Source organism: Vanacampus margaritifer, chromosome 16 (genome assembly GCF_051991255.1).
Source record: "Vanacampus margaritifer isolate UIUO_Vmar chromosome 16, RoL_Vmar_1.0, whole genome shotgun sequence".
Classification (NCBI taxonomy): Eukaryota; Metazoa; Chordata; class Actinopteri; order Syngnathiformes; family Syngnathidae; genus Vanacampus; species Vanacampus margaritifer.
The window spans coordinates 2,307,903-2,324,769 of NC_135447.1; the positions used below are offsets into that span (position 1 = coordinate 2,307,903).

At 39.7% G+C, this 16,867-nt stretch overlaps 2 protein-coding genes and 1 long non-coding RNA gene across 4 annotated transcripts in view; 2 read left to right on the forward strand and 1 right to left on the reverse strand.

Moving 5' to 3' along the window:
* Window positions 1-21: 21 nt before the first annotated feature.
* Window positions 22-6,219, forward strand: stoml3b (stomatin (EPB72)-like 3b). Its single transcript, XM_077547606.1, has 7 exons — window positions 22-121; window positions 1,449-1,552; window positions 1,665-1,737; window positions 1,818-1,900; window positions 3,710-3,913; window positions 4,004-4,138; window positions 5,200-6,219. The coding sequence occupies exons 1-7, from the start codon at window positions 58-60 to the stop codon at window positions 5,386-5,388; spliced, it is 852 nt and encodes a 283-aa protein (XP_077403732.1). The 5' UTR covers window positions 22-57; the 3' UTR covers window positions 5,389-6,219.
* Window positions 6,220-6,376: 157 nt separating this feature from the next.
* The window catches only part of LOC144035838 (uncharacterized), a 55,907-nt gene continuing 45,416 nt past the window's right edge, over window positions 6,377-16,867 (forward strand). Inside the window, exons 1-2 of the long non-coding RNA XR_013288517.1 lie at window positions 6,377-6,577; window positions 8,033-8,113. This is a non-coding gene — a long non-coding RNA (uncharacterized LOC144035838). The remainder of the gene's footprint in view (window positions 6,578-8,032; window positions 8,114-16,867) is intronic.
* The window catches only part of mtus2a (microtubule associated tumor suppressor candidate 2a), a 36,577-nt gene continuing 26,379 nt past the window's right edge, over window positions 6,670-16,867 (reverse strand). The window contains exons 7-16 of one of the 2 annotated variants that reach the window (XM_077545858.1): window positions 15,615-15,781; window positions 15,408-15,533; window positions 14,712-14,778; window positions 13,657-13,871; window positions 13,399-13,504; window positions 13,235-13,308; window positions 11,917-12,015; window positions 10,679-10,798; window positions 10,475-10,572; window positions 6,670-10,376 (exon numbers count right to left, since the gene is read on the reverse strand). In XM_077545858.1, coding sequence (XP_077401984.1) covers window positions 9,953-10,376; window positions 10,475-10,572; window positions 10,679-10,798; window positions 11,917-12,015; window positions 13,235-13,308; window positions 13,399-13,504; window positions 13,657-13,871; window positions 14,712-14,778; window positions 15,408-15,533; window positions 15,615-15,781 — 1,496 coding nt within the window. In that variant the 3' untranslated portion in view covers window positions 6,670-9,952. Of the gene's footprint in view, window positions 10,377-10,474; window positions 10,576-10,678; window positions 10,799-11,916; window positions 12,016-13,234; window positions 13,309-13,398; window positions 13,505-13,656; window positions 13,872-14,711; window positions 14,779-15,407; window positions 15,534-15,614; window positions 15,782-16,867 lie in introns of both variants that reach the window. The other variant, XM_077545857.1, reaches the window with a different exon arrangement.

A 16,867-nucleotide genomic window follows, 5' to 3' on the forward strand; every position in this document is an offset into this window, starting at 1 on the left:
CTGCTGATTTGTAACACTCGCTCAAGCGACTCTCACTTCACTTTTTCCTCCCATCATATGGAAATGGAGGACCGAATGGAAAGTCAGAAGAGGACGGAGACGAGCAAAGAAACCTTAATATGTAAGCTTGATCTTATTTTTCTTCCATTTGGAGCTTTTGCGGTCTTAACTCGAAGGGCTTTTTTTGCTGTAGATGAACACGGGGATTGTTTAGAATAGGATAAGCGTTATGTACATAAGAGCAACTTTATTGTGTGTATTGCAGAGACGCTCACCTGCGCAGGTAGAAAGGTGCAAAGCAGCCTGGGGGCATATTATAGCTCCATCGTCATAGAGACACACAGAGATCAAGAGTCCCCAAAGCATGTGACATCTATGCATCTTTCCATAGCCACTAAGCACAGAGCTTTATCACAGCATTATCATTCCACAGGTGTTTGTTGTAGTAAAAAAAAAATACTTCATTTGAATTGGATGGCATGTGGTTTGATGTCTACTTTAATTTTCGTACTGTAAAGCATGACAAATTAGATTATATTTTACTTTCCCTGGTGATCGCGTTTTAATATACACATAAAATGTGTGCGTAACGTCTAGTTATAAATGCAGATAATGATAGTAATTGACATTTAAATTGTGAGATATGACACAATGTGATAGCGCTGATAAACAAACTCTTTCCCAGTGGCCATGGTGATTTACAACAGCTAGAATGAGTGCCACGTATAATAATAATAATAATAAATTAATAATAAAATAATAATAATAATTTCTGACACATAGCCTCTATAAATATACATACAATGCAAAACTATTTTATGTAAGATATGATCCTTTTTTGACAGTGTTCCAAGAGTCCAAACGCTACCGTATCTAACCCCCCCGTGATTATGATCATGTGACTGCGTGTTGCAATGAGTTTGTGTGATATGCCACCGAGTCATTCCTTTAAAGCAACAGTAACATTTCCTTTTAGTTCAGCTGTGGGGAAACTGCAAATCATGTGGTCTGACCTCGAAAATACAATACTGATTTGTCTGTGTGATTAAAAAGCAGAAAGGACATGACAACAAAATCATTTCTTCATGCCATTCTGTGTACGGATTTTTTCAAATATGTGCGTGAGAAAAGGCTATTGCTAACTACAGTAGTAATATTGTAAACTAACTTGCACTGGAAACTATGACGCATATGGAAAAGCAAAAAAACAGAATCGTCCCAGTTTTTTTTTTTTTTTTTTTTAGCAAAGCAGCTATGATAAAGCTTGAGTCAACATTTCACAGTTTGTCTTTGTGTTGAAGTGCACCGTCAATGAAGGTAATATGAGATGACCACAAACTAATAATAGACTAATCAAGTATAATACAATCATGGTATTGTCCTACTGTGCTCTGCTGGCAGACCAGAAGGTTGAATACATGTCATCAATTTCTGGTTTGTCATTGCAGCCGAGAAGACGGGGTCTTTGGGATGCTGCGGGTGGTTTATCATCATATTGGTTGGCACCTTCACAATATGCCTCTTCCCCTTCACCATTTGGTTCTGTTTGAAGGTGCGTGTGAGAAAAGAAAAACAAAAAAAACGGAACAAGTGCTTTGTTGCTCTGGAACATTCGCTTCCTTTGGGTTTTTGTGGTTTGAGCTCATGCGTGATTCTTTTTGCAGATCGTTCAGGAGTATGAGCGTGCGGTTATCTTCAGACTGGGCCGCATCACAGACAGGAAGGCAAAAGGACCAGGTATGAACCGGCAGGGAGTTTTTGTCATGTTTTTAACCTCATGTGTTTGATTGGACTGAAAAATTCTGCTTAATCCGCAGGAATTTTCTTCATTTTGCCCTGCACCGATTCATTTGTTAAAGTTGATCTGCGAACTGTTTCCTTCGACATCCCTCCGCAAGAGGTAACGATGGCATAACGTCCATTGGTGATTCACATACTCATGCACAAAATGAACCTGCTTTAGACAAATTGAAATTAACAACGTAGGGAAAAAAATCTGATCATAAAAGCGATGAAAGGGGAACAGTATTTGACTGACCTTTAAAAGCTGTAAAAACGTTAGCTAGTCAGTTGTAAATATAAAAACTTCATTTGAGGTATACTTTATCTGGGCATTGCTTTACATTTTATGTATTTATTTTTTTAGCTTTTAACTCATTCACTCCCAGCCATTTTCACTGAAGCAATCCCCTTCGCTCCCGGCTGTTTGACTGGATTGTGACTGATTTTGCAAGGCCCACAGAATATTGTGTTCTATAGCTATAAAAAGAAAACATGGAACCTACCAAAAGAAAGATTAGAGTCTCTTCTTTCATTAGGAAAAAAAAAAGTACGTTTGTATCTGTTTCCATTTTTGCAACAATTAGCATTAGAATTTAGCTAAGTTTCATCATTATTCACAATTTTCTTTTAGAATTGTGAGTAAATGTGCTTTTTTTTTTAAAACATGGCCCTGGTCGATCTCTTTTGCTCTGCTGCCACCTGCTGGCCGTTTGTGTAATAACTACAATTTTTTTCAACCGTTCTTTGCAGTTGAGAGGCTGCATCAAAGCCTTCTGTATGCGCTAGCATGAAAAAAAACACATTAAAAACAAAAAGTATAAATACATCTTTGGGAGTATGGTAATATTAAAAATAGAACATATTTATACGTTTTGGGGAGCAAATGAGTTAATAGCAACTAGCCATGATGACTTTAGCTTTCGCCTATACTGCTTAATGAGTGAGAGTGGTTTAAAAATGTTATTCTTATCTTTATTTTTACTTACCACTGCATCATCTTAACCTCTGGGCGTTATTTGTCCATTTTCTGGCATTTTTATGTTTTTCTGTGTTTCATCAAAGAAAAAGCATTTGAAAAAAATACACTAGGGACCTGACATTTTACCAGGATTGTTAAAAAATGTAGAAGTTCAAATTGGCGCCATGCTGTAATTTATAATTATTACCAAACAGGAGGGAGAGATTTACACGAAATTCTTGTAATAATGCCCGATTTTGGCTCATTGACTCCCATTATAAATCACAGTTTTTGATATGCTGTAAACCTGATGTGTTATAATGCATTTTCCGTGATTACTGATGCAATCGCTTCTTTGACGAGTCATAAGCATGAAAATAGAGGAATTTGTGTGTTGAGAATGTTAACACAAAAATCCACTAGGTGGCGCCAAATGCTAATAAATGAATACAAAATGCATGCATAAAAAAATTATATTGTTATGACTTATGGAGCCTCTAACTATGTCATATGAAATATTCAAATTAGACCTTTATTTTACATATATATATATATATATATACAGCATAGTAAATTTTGCTGTTAGCATAATACTGCTATTATTGTCCATAGAGGGCATTAAAAAAAACATTTTTTAAAAAACTTTATATGTATAGATAGGTCTGATGCCAGTGAACATTTTGAGCGGTTGAAAGTGAAAAAAATATTCATAAATGACTAAGTTATCACACTTCAAAGGAAAAGCCTGATTTTGGCAAAAATTACAAGAATTTAATCAAAATATAACGCCCAGGGGTTAAGACTTATTAGTATTTTTCATTCTAAGTTTCATTCAATGTATTTATTATTAGCGTCAGATACGCTCATATGAGGATCACATGTGGATCTCTCTTTTTTTTTTAGTTCACATAGTCAAACAAGTAATTCTGTCTCAAACGTATTTTTTTTTCTTCTTTTTTCCCCCTCCAGATTTTGACTAAGGACTCAGTGACAGTGAGCGTGGATGGCGTGGTGTACTTCCGGGTCAATGACCCCATCGCTTCTGTAGCTAACGTGACCAACGCTGACTTTGCCACCCGCCTGCTCGCCCAGACCACCCTCAGGAACGTCTTGGGCACCAAGAACCTGGCCGAGGTCCTGTCTGACCGTGAGGGCATCGCTCACAGCATGCAGGTTTGGAAGTTTGAACGTCAAAGAATGAAGAGAGCTGCTAATACACCAGCTCTGGACTCATCAAGTCTTTTCTCACTCTTATCTTTTTAGACAAACCTGGATGAAGCTACAGACAATTGGGGTATCAAAGTGGAACGTGTTGAGATTAAAGATGTGAAGCTGCCTCATCAGCTGCAGAGAGCCATGGCTGCCGAGGCAGAGGCTGCACGAGAGGCCAGGGCCAAGGTTAAAACGAAACAAAACAAACAAGAGCAAGAGTGTAGAGAATTGAGACCGGGTGCCATTCTACAGTGTGTCGATATTTGCCACACGTGCAATTCTGTGAACGAATAAAACCTCACAGATCTGGTGTAAAAATCACCAAAATAGTCTTGCTAGGTAGCTGTGGATTTGGAGCATATTGGGTTACTTTTACACAAGTTTGGGTTAAGTATTTTTGACCAAACAGATTGGGTTGCCATTTTCGGTCGCCATTTTCGACAGTTTTGTGGTGTACTGAAGTTGAAGTCAACTTCATGTAACATTTTTGGAAACTGTTGATGGCAGCTGGATGACTTAGTGGGCATGGAGATTGGGGTTCAAATGATGTCAGGGTGAACGGTAGCATCCAGTTGGGTAACTAAAAAGGCAAAACACTCACCGCCATATGCCAATTCCAAGCCACTCCTAGTTTCAAGCCTCGATAAAAAAAAAAGAAGTGGGGATTGTGTCAGGAATTTAAAAACATACACCCCTAAAACTGTGTGGTAAAAATAACCCAATTTTGGTCCAAAATTGAGCCGACCCCCAACTTGGGCCAATTTGACCCAACGTTGGGTTTGTTTTGACTAAAAACAAATCAATTATTTGGGTTGTTTTGTATAAGACAACAACAACAAAAAAAGGGTCACAATGACCCAAGTAGTGGGTTAGTCCAATTTTTGACCAAAATTGAGTTCTTTTTGACCCAGCAGTTTTAAATGTTTATCATTTGAGTGACAGGAAAGTTCTTCTTAGAAAATGTATGCAACAAAATAAGTATTATTTCTAACCACAGTTTTTCTGTACTGACCCATTTTTTTTTACTTTAATTTAGTTTTTACCCCTTGTTGGGTCATAATCTTGACCCAACGTGCTGGGTAAAAATTTTGACCCAATGTGCTGTGTCAGAATCTTGACCCCAACGTGCTGGGTCAAATCCTCGACCTATCGCGCTGGGTGTAATTAACCCCGCATTGGGTCTGTCCCTTTTGGACCAAGCTGTCGTGTTCCTTTTAACCCAGCAGTCTACTAATGTGCTTTTATAGGTCATCGCCGCAGAAGGCGAGATGAATGCGTCACGCGCCCTGAAGGAGGCGTCGCTGGTCATCTCAGAGTCTCCGGCAGCTCTGCAGCTCCGTTACCTGCAGACCCTCAACACCATCGCCGCAGAGAAGAACTCCACCATCGTCTTCCCCCTGCCCTTGGATATTCTTTCTCATTTCATGCGCAAGTGACAACATCCGTAGCCTTGTTTGCTGGCGGTGCTCTTCAGATAATATTATGCAGTTGTTGAACTTTTAACAGAGGATTTGGTTGATGCAGTCAGGATTAATGTCATCGCAGTGAGTGCCTTTTCGCTGAGTATAAATTCATGTTTGTGAAGGAACCATTGCATGGTTTGACACGTCATATTTATTTGTATTCCGGTCTTGATCAATTTCCTGGAATTATTAAGAAATGCCATCATTTCACGATGTTGTTTTTGTCTCATTTTGCAATTTATTAATTATTTACTTAGTTTACACCTGATGAGTGAAGTCTTGCTTAATGATGATTTTCAGTCATTCCTCCATCTACTTTGTGAACTGCTTATCACCAGGGTCACGTGCACCGGGGCATGCAGGAGCCTATCCCAATCTGTGGTGGGAGGGGTAGGACCACATCCTGAACTGGTTGTTTAGAAAAAATTTGGACAAAGCTTAGGCTACATAAAACTAATAATAAGGCGTTATGGTTTACCTTCATTATTTGTCTTTCTAAATTGTGCAGCTTTATTTATTAAAAAAAGAAAAAATATAAAATACAGTGCTCACCAAAGGACCACATACCTGTTCTAAAACTGCAGTAGCTAACCAGTGATGGGACATTGTGATTTCCTGTGAATGTTGTAGAATTGAATGATCAATTTTATGTAATGTAAGAGCTTGCAGAGGTTTGTAAAAACAAAGAACTGCATTATTGAAATGTATGTTTCCAACCATGTTAAATGATTGTGCAAAAAAATAATCAGCGTCTTTTCATAATGAATATCATTAATTATTATTAATAAATTGAATATTAAAGTATTTTGAACGGATTCTTTTTTATCGCAAAGTCTCAAATTGCACAAATGTAAATTAAATTGTTGCACCTGTGCAACCAGAAAACTCCGAGTGTTATTGAATGCACCAACTTCAAATTCGCATAACCAATGATTTTAGTGGCTCCGAATCACGTGATTCGTGATTGCGTAACTAACTACCATCTCGCCCGCTTGATACAAACGAAAACAATACGGTACCATCAACTCAATTAATTGATGAACGTACACATTTAGACAGCGGGCATTTTGAAAAAGTTGCGAGTGACGTAGTTAAGAGAAGTGGGACAAGGAAGACTGCATCCGATGTCAAAGTACTTGGTGGCACCTCCACACATCCGCAGGTGAGAATAATGACGGAAATAAAAAAAAACACTGCCGAGACCCTAAAAGTTCTTCAATTACAGCAAAAAATAATCAGAGACAAGACAATAAGGATGTTCAAGTAGACTTTAATTGTTTTGTGATGAATATCTATTCTATAGTCTTACACGAGTGGCGAGTGGTGGTGCAGGACAACAATTCCTAAGTCGATACATTTGCCTTCAAATGACATTCATCATCCTTAAAGTTGGTCTGCAACACTTTAGAACTACATGTCGACCATCACAAATGCTAGAAGTTGAAAGAAGAGAAATAGCAAAAGACTGACAAAACATGCTTCTATTACTTTGTTGGTGCACTAAGACACACGTCGTGTGGTAAATATATTTACATTCAGACATAACAATCAGTGCCAGAACAAACACATTCATTCCCTCAGGACCAAATTGTGTCATTTAACTTCCATGAGACAAAAAAAGAAAGCCAGATAGTGCTTTGCAACAACCCCGTTTACAAATGCAATTCTTGTGGAAAAGACAAACGACTTGTCTTGTTCGGGGACTAAGTGCTACATATTGACATATTAAATGGCTGCTACAAATGCAGTATTGTTTAGACAAGAGGTCCTTTTTATATGTCATCAAATCACGTGAATGATAGAAAATACAGTCAATACGTTGCTTTTCACATTCAGAGCAAAGATACATTATGTCCACAGGACACACTGGCGGGGGTCATTAGTGTTGTTGAAATTACACGGAGCTGTATATTGTTATTGTGTTGCAAACCTGTTGTTGTAAACTGTATTATTTTACACCTGAAGTGACCCTGAAGTACAATTGTAAATATTTGAAAACACAGTGACTGAGTGACTGGCAGTTTTCGTACCATTAACATTCTCTAAATCAATCAAATGCTTTTGTTTTACTTGACATTCCTTTTTTTTTTTTTTTTTTTTTTTTTTAAACGAGCGTTTAACCCTGTCTTACCAACCGTAGAAAAAAACCCTTGTAGTTCCTCGTCATGACACAGTTAAGCTCTTCATGGCCGTTAAAAGTGCTGGTATGGCTAATTAGCATCAACGTTACAATTTGTTTCTGAGAAGAAAAGAAAAGTGCAACACGGAAACATCATGTTACTAAATGCTGTAACACGGGGGTGGGGAATCTTTTTTTGTTGGTCCGGCTAATTGATTCCACTCATTTTACAGTCCTTCAACCGTGAATATTATTCATTATTATTATTATTTTAGTGGGTTGAATCTTTTATAGCATTTCATGGCGTGACAGCTGAAATGCTTGAATGTGCCTTTTATAAAGACAGCAATGATGTTGGTTCCCCACCCCCTGCTGTAAAAGAACACATGACCGTGCATCTATAGAACTCTTTTATCCCGTCACCCTCTCTCTGACATAGTTTATTTACAGCGGTTTTGTTTTCATGCAAAGACTAAATTCCTGTTGCGCTCTCTCTAGCAGGACACCGTTGGTGTCAACGGACTGAAAATCAGGACGACTTGGCCAACGCAGCCTCCGTGAGCACCCTGAGGCTGAAGTGTGAGTACAATTACAATCCTGGTTGGTTTCTATTGCATTTGTTTCTTAGAGAAGAAGAAAAATGAGACCAACTAGAAGATATATTAAAAAAAAAAAAAAAATGAAAGAGGCTATAGTAACATTTTAAAGAGAAACTCCCTGAATGATAACATTTCAAACACTTGAGAAATTTGTCTTATTTGAAAAGGTTTAGATTTAGAACATACACCGGTAAATACATGCTCTGATAAAGCAGAAACATTCACATTATTATTATTTTTTTTCTATCAAAGATCCTTTTAGAAAGAGTTGAAAATAATCTTCACAAATAGGTCAACTGAAGTTTAAATGTTGAGCCAGTGGAACCCCAAAGTCAAAAGTTGTAAAATTTTCAAGACCAACAACAGAATTTCAGAAAACGTACGCCTCAACATTCACAAACGGTTCATCGTGAACGATGTCAGATAAGAAATCATCAATTCTCTTCATCTCTTCAGCTCGTTGAGCATCTAAAGCAGTGGTGTCCAATATATAGTGGTTAACTTCTCTTTAGACAGTTGGGAATGTTGAAATGTTAATATTCCCTGTTAATGCGTGTTTCCATTATGGCAAAGGTTTCGGCCTGAAACAAAATGAATTCACTTTTGTATTTTCCTGTTTCAAAAATAGAAGTCAACCAGCATGACAAGACGATTTGAATTTGGAAGTTCCACTGTTAATAGCTTATTGACAATTCATTCATTTACAGACTGTCCCCAGTTCCGTTCATTTCCTTCATAAAGTTAGCTAAATAAATTGACAAAACACAGCGACAATCAGACTGGAAGACATTCACAGTGCATGCGTGCTTAAGTAGCATAAATAAGTGGAACAAACGGGTCTGAAGGGGTGTGTCATGATGCCATCCGGATTCAGTAGGAATCTTGTACGAAAAATGTAAATGTCACCAACAGGACTGCACAAAAAAAAAAAATCTTTTAGGACAATATCCATGTAGTGCAAAAATATTCCATCCATCCATCCTCTGAATTTCTTATCCTCGAAACTAAATGCTCGTTATTTTTCGTACAAAATCCTACTAAACTTTCAAGAACTGGATCCAGCAAAGTGGTTGAACGGCTCCCATAAATCCAGCGTAGGCTTCATTGTTATCGTTAGCATTTGAATACAGTGGAACCTCTAATGTTAAATGGCCCCGAGGTCTTATAAATCAGAACTGGACCAAAATGTTTTGGAGGATACGCCAACAAAGTTAATATTAGTCATGCTCCACAGAGGATAAAGAACATGTGCATGTTAAATGCGGATTGTTCAGTTGTTTTTGTTTCATGGAATTCATTTCTTTTGGGAGTAATTGGCTTAGCATCCTGAAATTGCGTTCAACGTTAGAGGTTCAACTGTAAGTGAAATAAATTGCATCCCGGCGGGGCATAAGATTTCACTCAAACCAATTAAAAATGACAAATATTGAATAAAAATCGACTGACCGTTGCTGGTGAAATGGCCGAAGTAAGGCGCTTTGTTGGGGATTTAACTTTGTAAAACACAAGTTGACAAACTCGTCATTTCCTCGGATAGGATTTTGTTGTTGTTGCTTCCTCTGACTTCATACCGACACTTAATTGTGCCACTAATGTACGTAATATATACAACAACTATTTCAAGACTGATCTGAGACGTCGGGAATGTTTGGTAAAAAAAAACGGATCTTTTACGCGCAAGGAAGCAGCAGCTGTCAAACTCAAAACATTAGTTTAAGATTTCAATGTGTCATTCTGGACACAACATGAAGAAATTAGTGATTAGAGGAAATCATTTAACAAACAGAATGTAAATAAAAACGAAGGCTTTTACAAGTTTTTATCTCTGTAAAGCGAGACAAGCTACCGAGTTGCGATTGGCTGTTGCCCTATGCGTTGGCGTGCACGGGCCCGGTGAGTGATTCTGATTGGTGGCGGCCCTGTGAGTGGGCGTGGCCGGGCCCGGGGAGTAATTCTGATTGACTGTGTGGAAGGGGGAGGCGGAGTGAGGCTGCTGGGGGCAGCCTTGGCAGTGGGAGGGGGAGTGGCACCCCAGCGGAGGCGCCGGTGAGGACGAGAACAACGGGGACGACGGGACGGGGGAGGCGGAGAAGGAGCGGTGGAGGGGGGAGGACGCGGGAGACATCAGGGGGCTGGTCTGGAGACGCCACAGCAGCTCCTCGTTGTTGCGACTCAGGCGCTTTTTTTCCGTGCTCTCCTTCTCCACCGATTCCTGGAGGTTGGCGTTTTCTTCCGACAGTTGCCTGTAAGAGCACCAAAAAAAAAAAGGATCATGTTTCATACCGAAAGTACCTCGGTCCGGTTCATCGTGGTTCTGTATGAGCAAGTCATGAAGTAATACCGAGATAAGGTGAAATTTCTTTCAATACGAGCTTTCAGATCTTCGTTTTGTTGCTGCATAACCTGGACCTTCTCCTCCAGGAACACATTCTTTTGGGCCTGCTCAAAAGTAAAAACGCAAGCCAGCCAATGTCATTCATTCGTCCCACACATTCGCACCGTGTACGTTCTGTAGTGACGGTGAAGGCGGCCTATTTGAGCCTACCACTTTTTCCAGCTCTGAGATCTTCTGCTCTTGCTGGTGTATTTGCTGGTTCTTCATTTCCACAACCTCCTTCAAGCTCTTTAGATCCTTCTCAATATGCTGGTAAGGAGCCAAGGCATCCTGTTGGCATGGAAACATGTACGTGTCTGATTTTGCAACTCATTTGCTCCCCAAAACGTTCTATTTTAAATATTGCCATGGTCCCAAAAATGTTAAAAATATATTTTTTTATGCTAGGGCATACAGAAAGCTTCGATGCAGCCTCTTCACCTGCTTAAAGCAATGGTAGTTAGTTATTACAAAAAACGGCCAGCAGGTGGCAGCAGAGTATAAGAGATCAACCAGGGCCATGTTGCAACAATATCTTTTCTCCGGTGTTTTCAACAGGTTTGTGAATAATGATGGAATTTAGCTATATGCTAATGCTAATTGCTGCAAAACAGAAACAGGTACAAATATATATATATATAAACAAAGCTCTTTTCCCCAGTGTTTTGAACAGGTTTGTGAATAATGATGAAACTTCGCTATATTCTAATGCTAATGGCTACAAAACGGAAACAGATACAAATACACTCCCCCCCCCCCCCCCCCCCGATATAAGAAGAGACTCCAATTTTTCTTTTCTTTTTGTAACTATAGAACACAATATTCTGTGGGCCTTGTAGAATAAGTCAAAATCCAGTAAAACAGCCGGGAGCGAAGGGGGTTTCTTCAGTGAAAATGGCTGCAATTATGTTGATGTTGTGCTAAAAAAAAACAAAAACACGTGTCTCCCATTTTTCTTGAAATTGGCAATTCCTCGTCGCTGACCAAGTAGGGGGCCGCAAAATATCATCCAGTGGGCCGCAAATGGCCCCTGGGCCGCGAGTTTGAGACCTCTGTTCTAGAGCCTTGATATTATACAAAATATTATTAAAATAGTGTGTCTCCCGCTTTTCTTGAAATGGCCAATCCTCATCGCCGTAGGGGGCCACAAAATATCATCCAAATGGCCCTCGGACCGCATGTTGGAGACCCCTGATCTAGAAGAGCCTTTTACATGAAAAGAATATTCAAAGGCTCCAAAAGTTTTCCCCAATAGGTCTATAAATCTCACGAGACTAAAGGATATATCATTTGTATAAACAAATGCGTCCATGTTACGCAGGAGATTTACAGTACGATATAAATACGTTTTCAAATTTTTTATGTGCTGTAACGTCATCATCTGAGCAGTTGCTTTGGTAAGAACTCACAACAATCTGTTCGTCGGTGCTCTTCCTCAACGCCTCTTCAAAGCGCTTGGCTTTGTCCCGCAGGCTGTGGTTTTGAAACGTGAGCGTGTCAACTTGATCCTAGATGACACACAAAAGCGTTGTTGCGCACCAGCTTTGGCTTCAAAAGCATTCGGTCGTTGGACGCGTTCGGGAAATAAAATAAAAAACGAAAATGCTTTAAAAAACAAAACAACAACAACTAACAAACGACATTTTATCTTTACAAAACTACCGTAATTAAAACTTACTATAATCATAGCAAAAATGTCCTTCGTTTTAGTCCTTTGGGGATGATTTTAAATGTGATTTGAAGTAAATTTATTTAACCGGAATAAGGACGTTTGAAAGTGTCACACAGAAGTGACGTCATCTAGCAGCAGCCAATAGAAAAGCACCTTCAGATGACGAAATGCAACGCTAGGTAATGTTTCTATGGTGTTTATTAAATATTGCGCACAAGTAGAGTTGGCAAATCCAGGTCCAGAAAGTAAAAACCCTGTCACAGTTTGGCTTTAACTCCAGGTGCTAGCCAGTTAGCTAGCTAGTTCCCTGGCTAGCTCCCATGGTGCATCGTTTACCTGCTAGGGAGCTAGCTAGCTAGCATCAATGGCTAAAGGCAAACTGTGGCAGGGTTTTTACTTTCTGGACCTGGATTTGCCAACTCTGCGCACAATGAACATTAAAAAAACAAAACAAAACCGAAAACTAATACTGAAACTAAGCTAAAACTAAGCATTTTTTAAATAACTAAAACTGATAAAAACTAACAGAACCACCGTGAAAACTAGGGGTGTTAAAAAAAATCGTTTCGCGATATTACCGTGCACAATTTTCGTATCGATTCAAATCGATTTTTAAACACAAATTTTGGATGGAAATAGTCAACAAAACATCTTACTTGAGGTTAACTTTTAAACCAAGAGTGCCATCTAGAGGAGTAAAAAAAAATATCACAGGTGCTTCATTTGTCTGTCTGTCTGATTAGCTGTTTAGCTAGCTAGCTGGTCCATTTAAACAAAGAGTGCCATCTAGAGGAGTCAAACAATATCACAAGTGTTTCATGAAGCCACATTTGTCAATCACTACTGATTAAGTATTTTCAAAATTTTGAATAAAAAAAAAAAATCGCAATAATCGACTTATAGATTCGTATCATGATTAATCGAATCGTAACCAATGAATTTACACCCCTAGTGAAAACTAAATAAAACTAAGTAAATTTAATAAACTCAAAATGAAATAAAAACGAACTAAAATGAAAATGCCAAAACAATAATAACCCCGGTTGGAAACATACCTGAAGAGAAAGCCTGAGTTTCTCAAAATCCTCCTCAAGAAGCAACTTCTGTTGCTCGTGAGCTTTCCTTAAGTCTGCGCGCATTTGGAAGTGAGGGAGAACGCGTTTGTGTTACTCGTAGAAGGTCAGATTGTTATTTTTCACGTGACCTACAATCGTACAACCTCTCATGGTTCGGGCGTGCTCCTCATGCAGTGTTGCCATGGTGATATTATGCATGTCTCTGAGCTCCTGAATGGATGCCTGCTGGTGGGCCGTCATCTCCTCCACCTGACGCACAAATACAGAATGAGGACTTGTGTGGACTTCTCACATTGCGCTACTAAGAACAAGTTGGAGACATTTTTGGCTTTCACTTTTAGTGGCTGTTTATAGAAAGCGACCGAATCTAATCTGACGCGAATGCTAAGCTAATCGGTCACCTGCTCCTGCTGCTGGGTCCTGAGCTCCTCCATTTCCGACTGATGCTCCGCCTTCAGGTTTTCCGTCTCGGCTGAGTGACATTTGCGGAGGCTCTCCTCCACGGCGGCCAGTTCCGCTTCCTGCTGCACTTGCAGTTGCTGCAGTTCTTGCTCAAACGCCGACTCCACGGCAGACTTTTCCCGCTTGAGCCGCTCCCAGTTTGCAGAGTCGGACACTGAGCAGGAGGGATGAGTTCTAAGTCGGGGGTGTGCATCTCTCCGCAAAAGATGATTCAATCCGGTTTTTGATAGAGAACGATTCAGAGTTTAATTTGAAAGCGGAACGGTTTGATTCGGTTCCATGTGTACGGCTCAGTCTGAGCGGGTATGATGCAATGACTTTTTTGGGTCATTTTACATACATTTGAACGAACGTGTTTGTACTGTAAATTTTCCATTGCCTTCTAAAATATAACTCTCCAATAAACGACGATTTAATATATATCTCGATCTACTTCAAAGTGGAATTATTCGATTCGAGGCACTTTTAAATCTTTTAAATCAAAAAAACGATTTTTTCATTTTATTTTTTCACACCCCTAATTATAAGCATTTTCATGTACATTTACGAAAGATTGCTCTTTGATAAAATGTCACTTTTCGAAGAGTTTTTAAACATTTATAATTCACATGATCTTTTTTTTATCGAGAATAACATTCACAGTGTAACGTCTAAATCTCGGGTCCTCAAACTTTTGGATCCGCTGCTTTCGCTCTATGATGATGCAATCGTGAACGGTTGAACAAACATCACGTTTTTGGGGTCTCCTGAAAAGTGGCAATTGTAGAGGTACAAGGTTTTGAGTAGGTATGCAAATGTTTGAAATGATATGCCATCTTTTTGGATCCCAAGTTTGACAACTCTAAACTGTCCATTGTCCAACTATTTCATTCAGCCAATCAAGTGGTGCATCCAAACCATTCCCGTCCGTCCACGTGTGACCCCGTCACGACAGGAAGCGTGAAGAAGACAAATGTGATACGACACGAGGAAGTTATGAGAAATTGAGACTCACCGAGTTGCTCTTTGATCCGTCGTATTTCCTGGAACAAGTTTGATTCATTCTCTTCTGCGGTTTTGTTCTGATGGGGGGGAAGAAATAGTTGAAAGTCGCGTTACTAACATTTGCATCATCCGCTGCTGATGGGATTTTTTTTTTTTTAAATTCCTGATTCTAAGAGAACAAAATATATTTTGATCTATTTAATATGATGTCTCAAGGTCTAACATCAAGCGCCGTCATTTACTCCGCAATTTCCTCTCCTAATGTGCTGTCCGTTCTAAACATGTAGTTACAGGGGTACAGACAGCAGGTGGCGCTGCTAGCTCCTGTTATCCGGCCCGCACTTCAACAACTTCTTATTTATTTGCGCCGAGGGGCTTGTGATGGCTGCACTCAGACAGCGGCCATAAAGTCGTCTGGTCACCTCACGGGTCAAATCATTCCAGAGGACTCGGGAGGCGGCAGGAGGCGGAGCTTGCTGACACACTGAACTCTCTCACAACCTCCCCCCGCAGTCGCTAACGCTCTGGCTTCTAATCATCGCACCCGGGGACCACGCTGTGAATCTCACCTCGACCGTGTTAAATACTGCATGCGCTCTGGAGCGCGTGTGCAGACTGCAAGTGCATTTTGGTCAACTAAAAGACGGGTTGATCAGGAGAAAGGAGCCATTTTTGTTGTGATTGCTCGGCTGTATTCAATTAGCACCTTGAGGCAGAAATGCTGAGCGGTTACGATGAAAGCTTCTAAACCCAAAGAGGTCTTCCTCAGTTCTTCTTTAAGGGTTCTCAGTTGCTTCTCTTGCCGCTCGCAGCGTCCGCGCAGCCTCTCCAGCTTTAGGCCACAAAAAAAAACAAAAAAAACAGATCGCATCAATGGCGTCGACTCACCGGACGCGCTTTCCTTCAATCTCACCTCCTCGCGTTGCTCCTCCTTCTCTCTCTCCTTCGCTTTCCTGTCTTCTTCTCTCTGCTGAGCGTCCTCCTTCTCTTGCTGCAGCTTCAGGGGCGGAACGCCACCAGGGGATCCAGGGGTGACGGACCCCCGGGGCGGTCCTCCCGCAGGTCGCTGGCCCGATTGGACTAGAGGGAGACGCGAACAAACACGGGGAATGAGAATTGTAAATGCCAGTGATGGAATATTACGTAGGTTCGCCAGCCGTCATCCATCCATTCATTGCTAGCCAATCACAGGGCACAGCAGTCATCATATACTCATAAATATTTCCACTGAATATGCATCAATTCTTAAATCAAACTGATGAGTATCAAGCAAGGAAATTTGGCCCGACCTGCTAATGACTGCGCTCACCTGATAAATGACACCGAGTTAATGGAATGTTTTGTACCTCATGATTAACATCTAATGGCTGAGAATGACGCAACCCTAAAACCTTATTATGATTCACTAACTCGCTGTATAATCCTGTACTTTTCGGGGAAAAGAAAAGACTTTCAATAAAGGATTTTGTTTTAACTAGGGCCGTCACCATCAATGATTTTTTAAAAAAAAATTAATTAATGCTTGATGTATTGTCCAGAGTTAACTCATGATGAATCACACATTTTATATCTGTTCTAAAAATTTAATAAAATATTTTTTTTTTTTCAAAAAAATGTATACTCATGAAAGTGGTTCTATCTTTTAGTTCATTGATACAGAATTATTATTATTATTTTTTTTAAAGTAATTCATAAAGTTATTTAAAGTTAAAAAGATACATACAAGTGCAAATGAGTGTAAAACATTCCGGTAATGTTTCTGCCACTAGGTCGCATTAGTGTTTTATGTTGGATGTTAGTGAAAGGAACAGTACACCTGAGTTAATTAATTAGAATATGAAGCAACTCATTGACTCTTGCCCATTTTTTTTTTTCTATTGGAGATGACAAATAATCCCAAATCCTGACAAATTATTTCTGCTATACAGTTTTGTGTTCTAGTGACTCCGTGGCACGTTTTCTGAAAATTGTGACACGAACAACTTCTGGATTTGCTGAATAAAAATACCCCCCCCCCCCCCGTCTAAGAGCACGTAACCAATCCTTTTTTTCAGGGGCAGACATTGTCATAAAAATTTTGTGAAATCATTTGATGACAACCCACATCACTGTTTAGTCCAAATAAAACAAATGAAAATGCCGTGTTAGCATTTACAATCAAAAAAA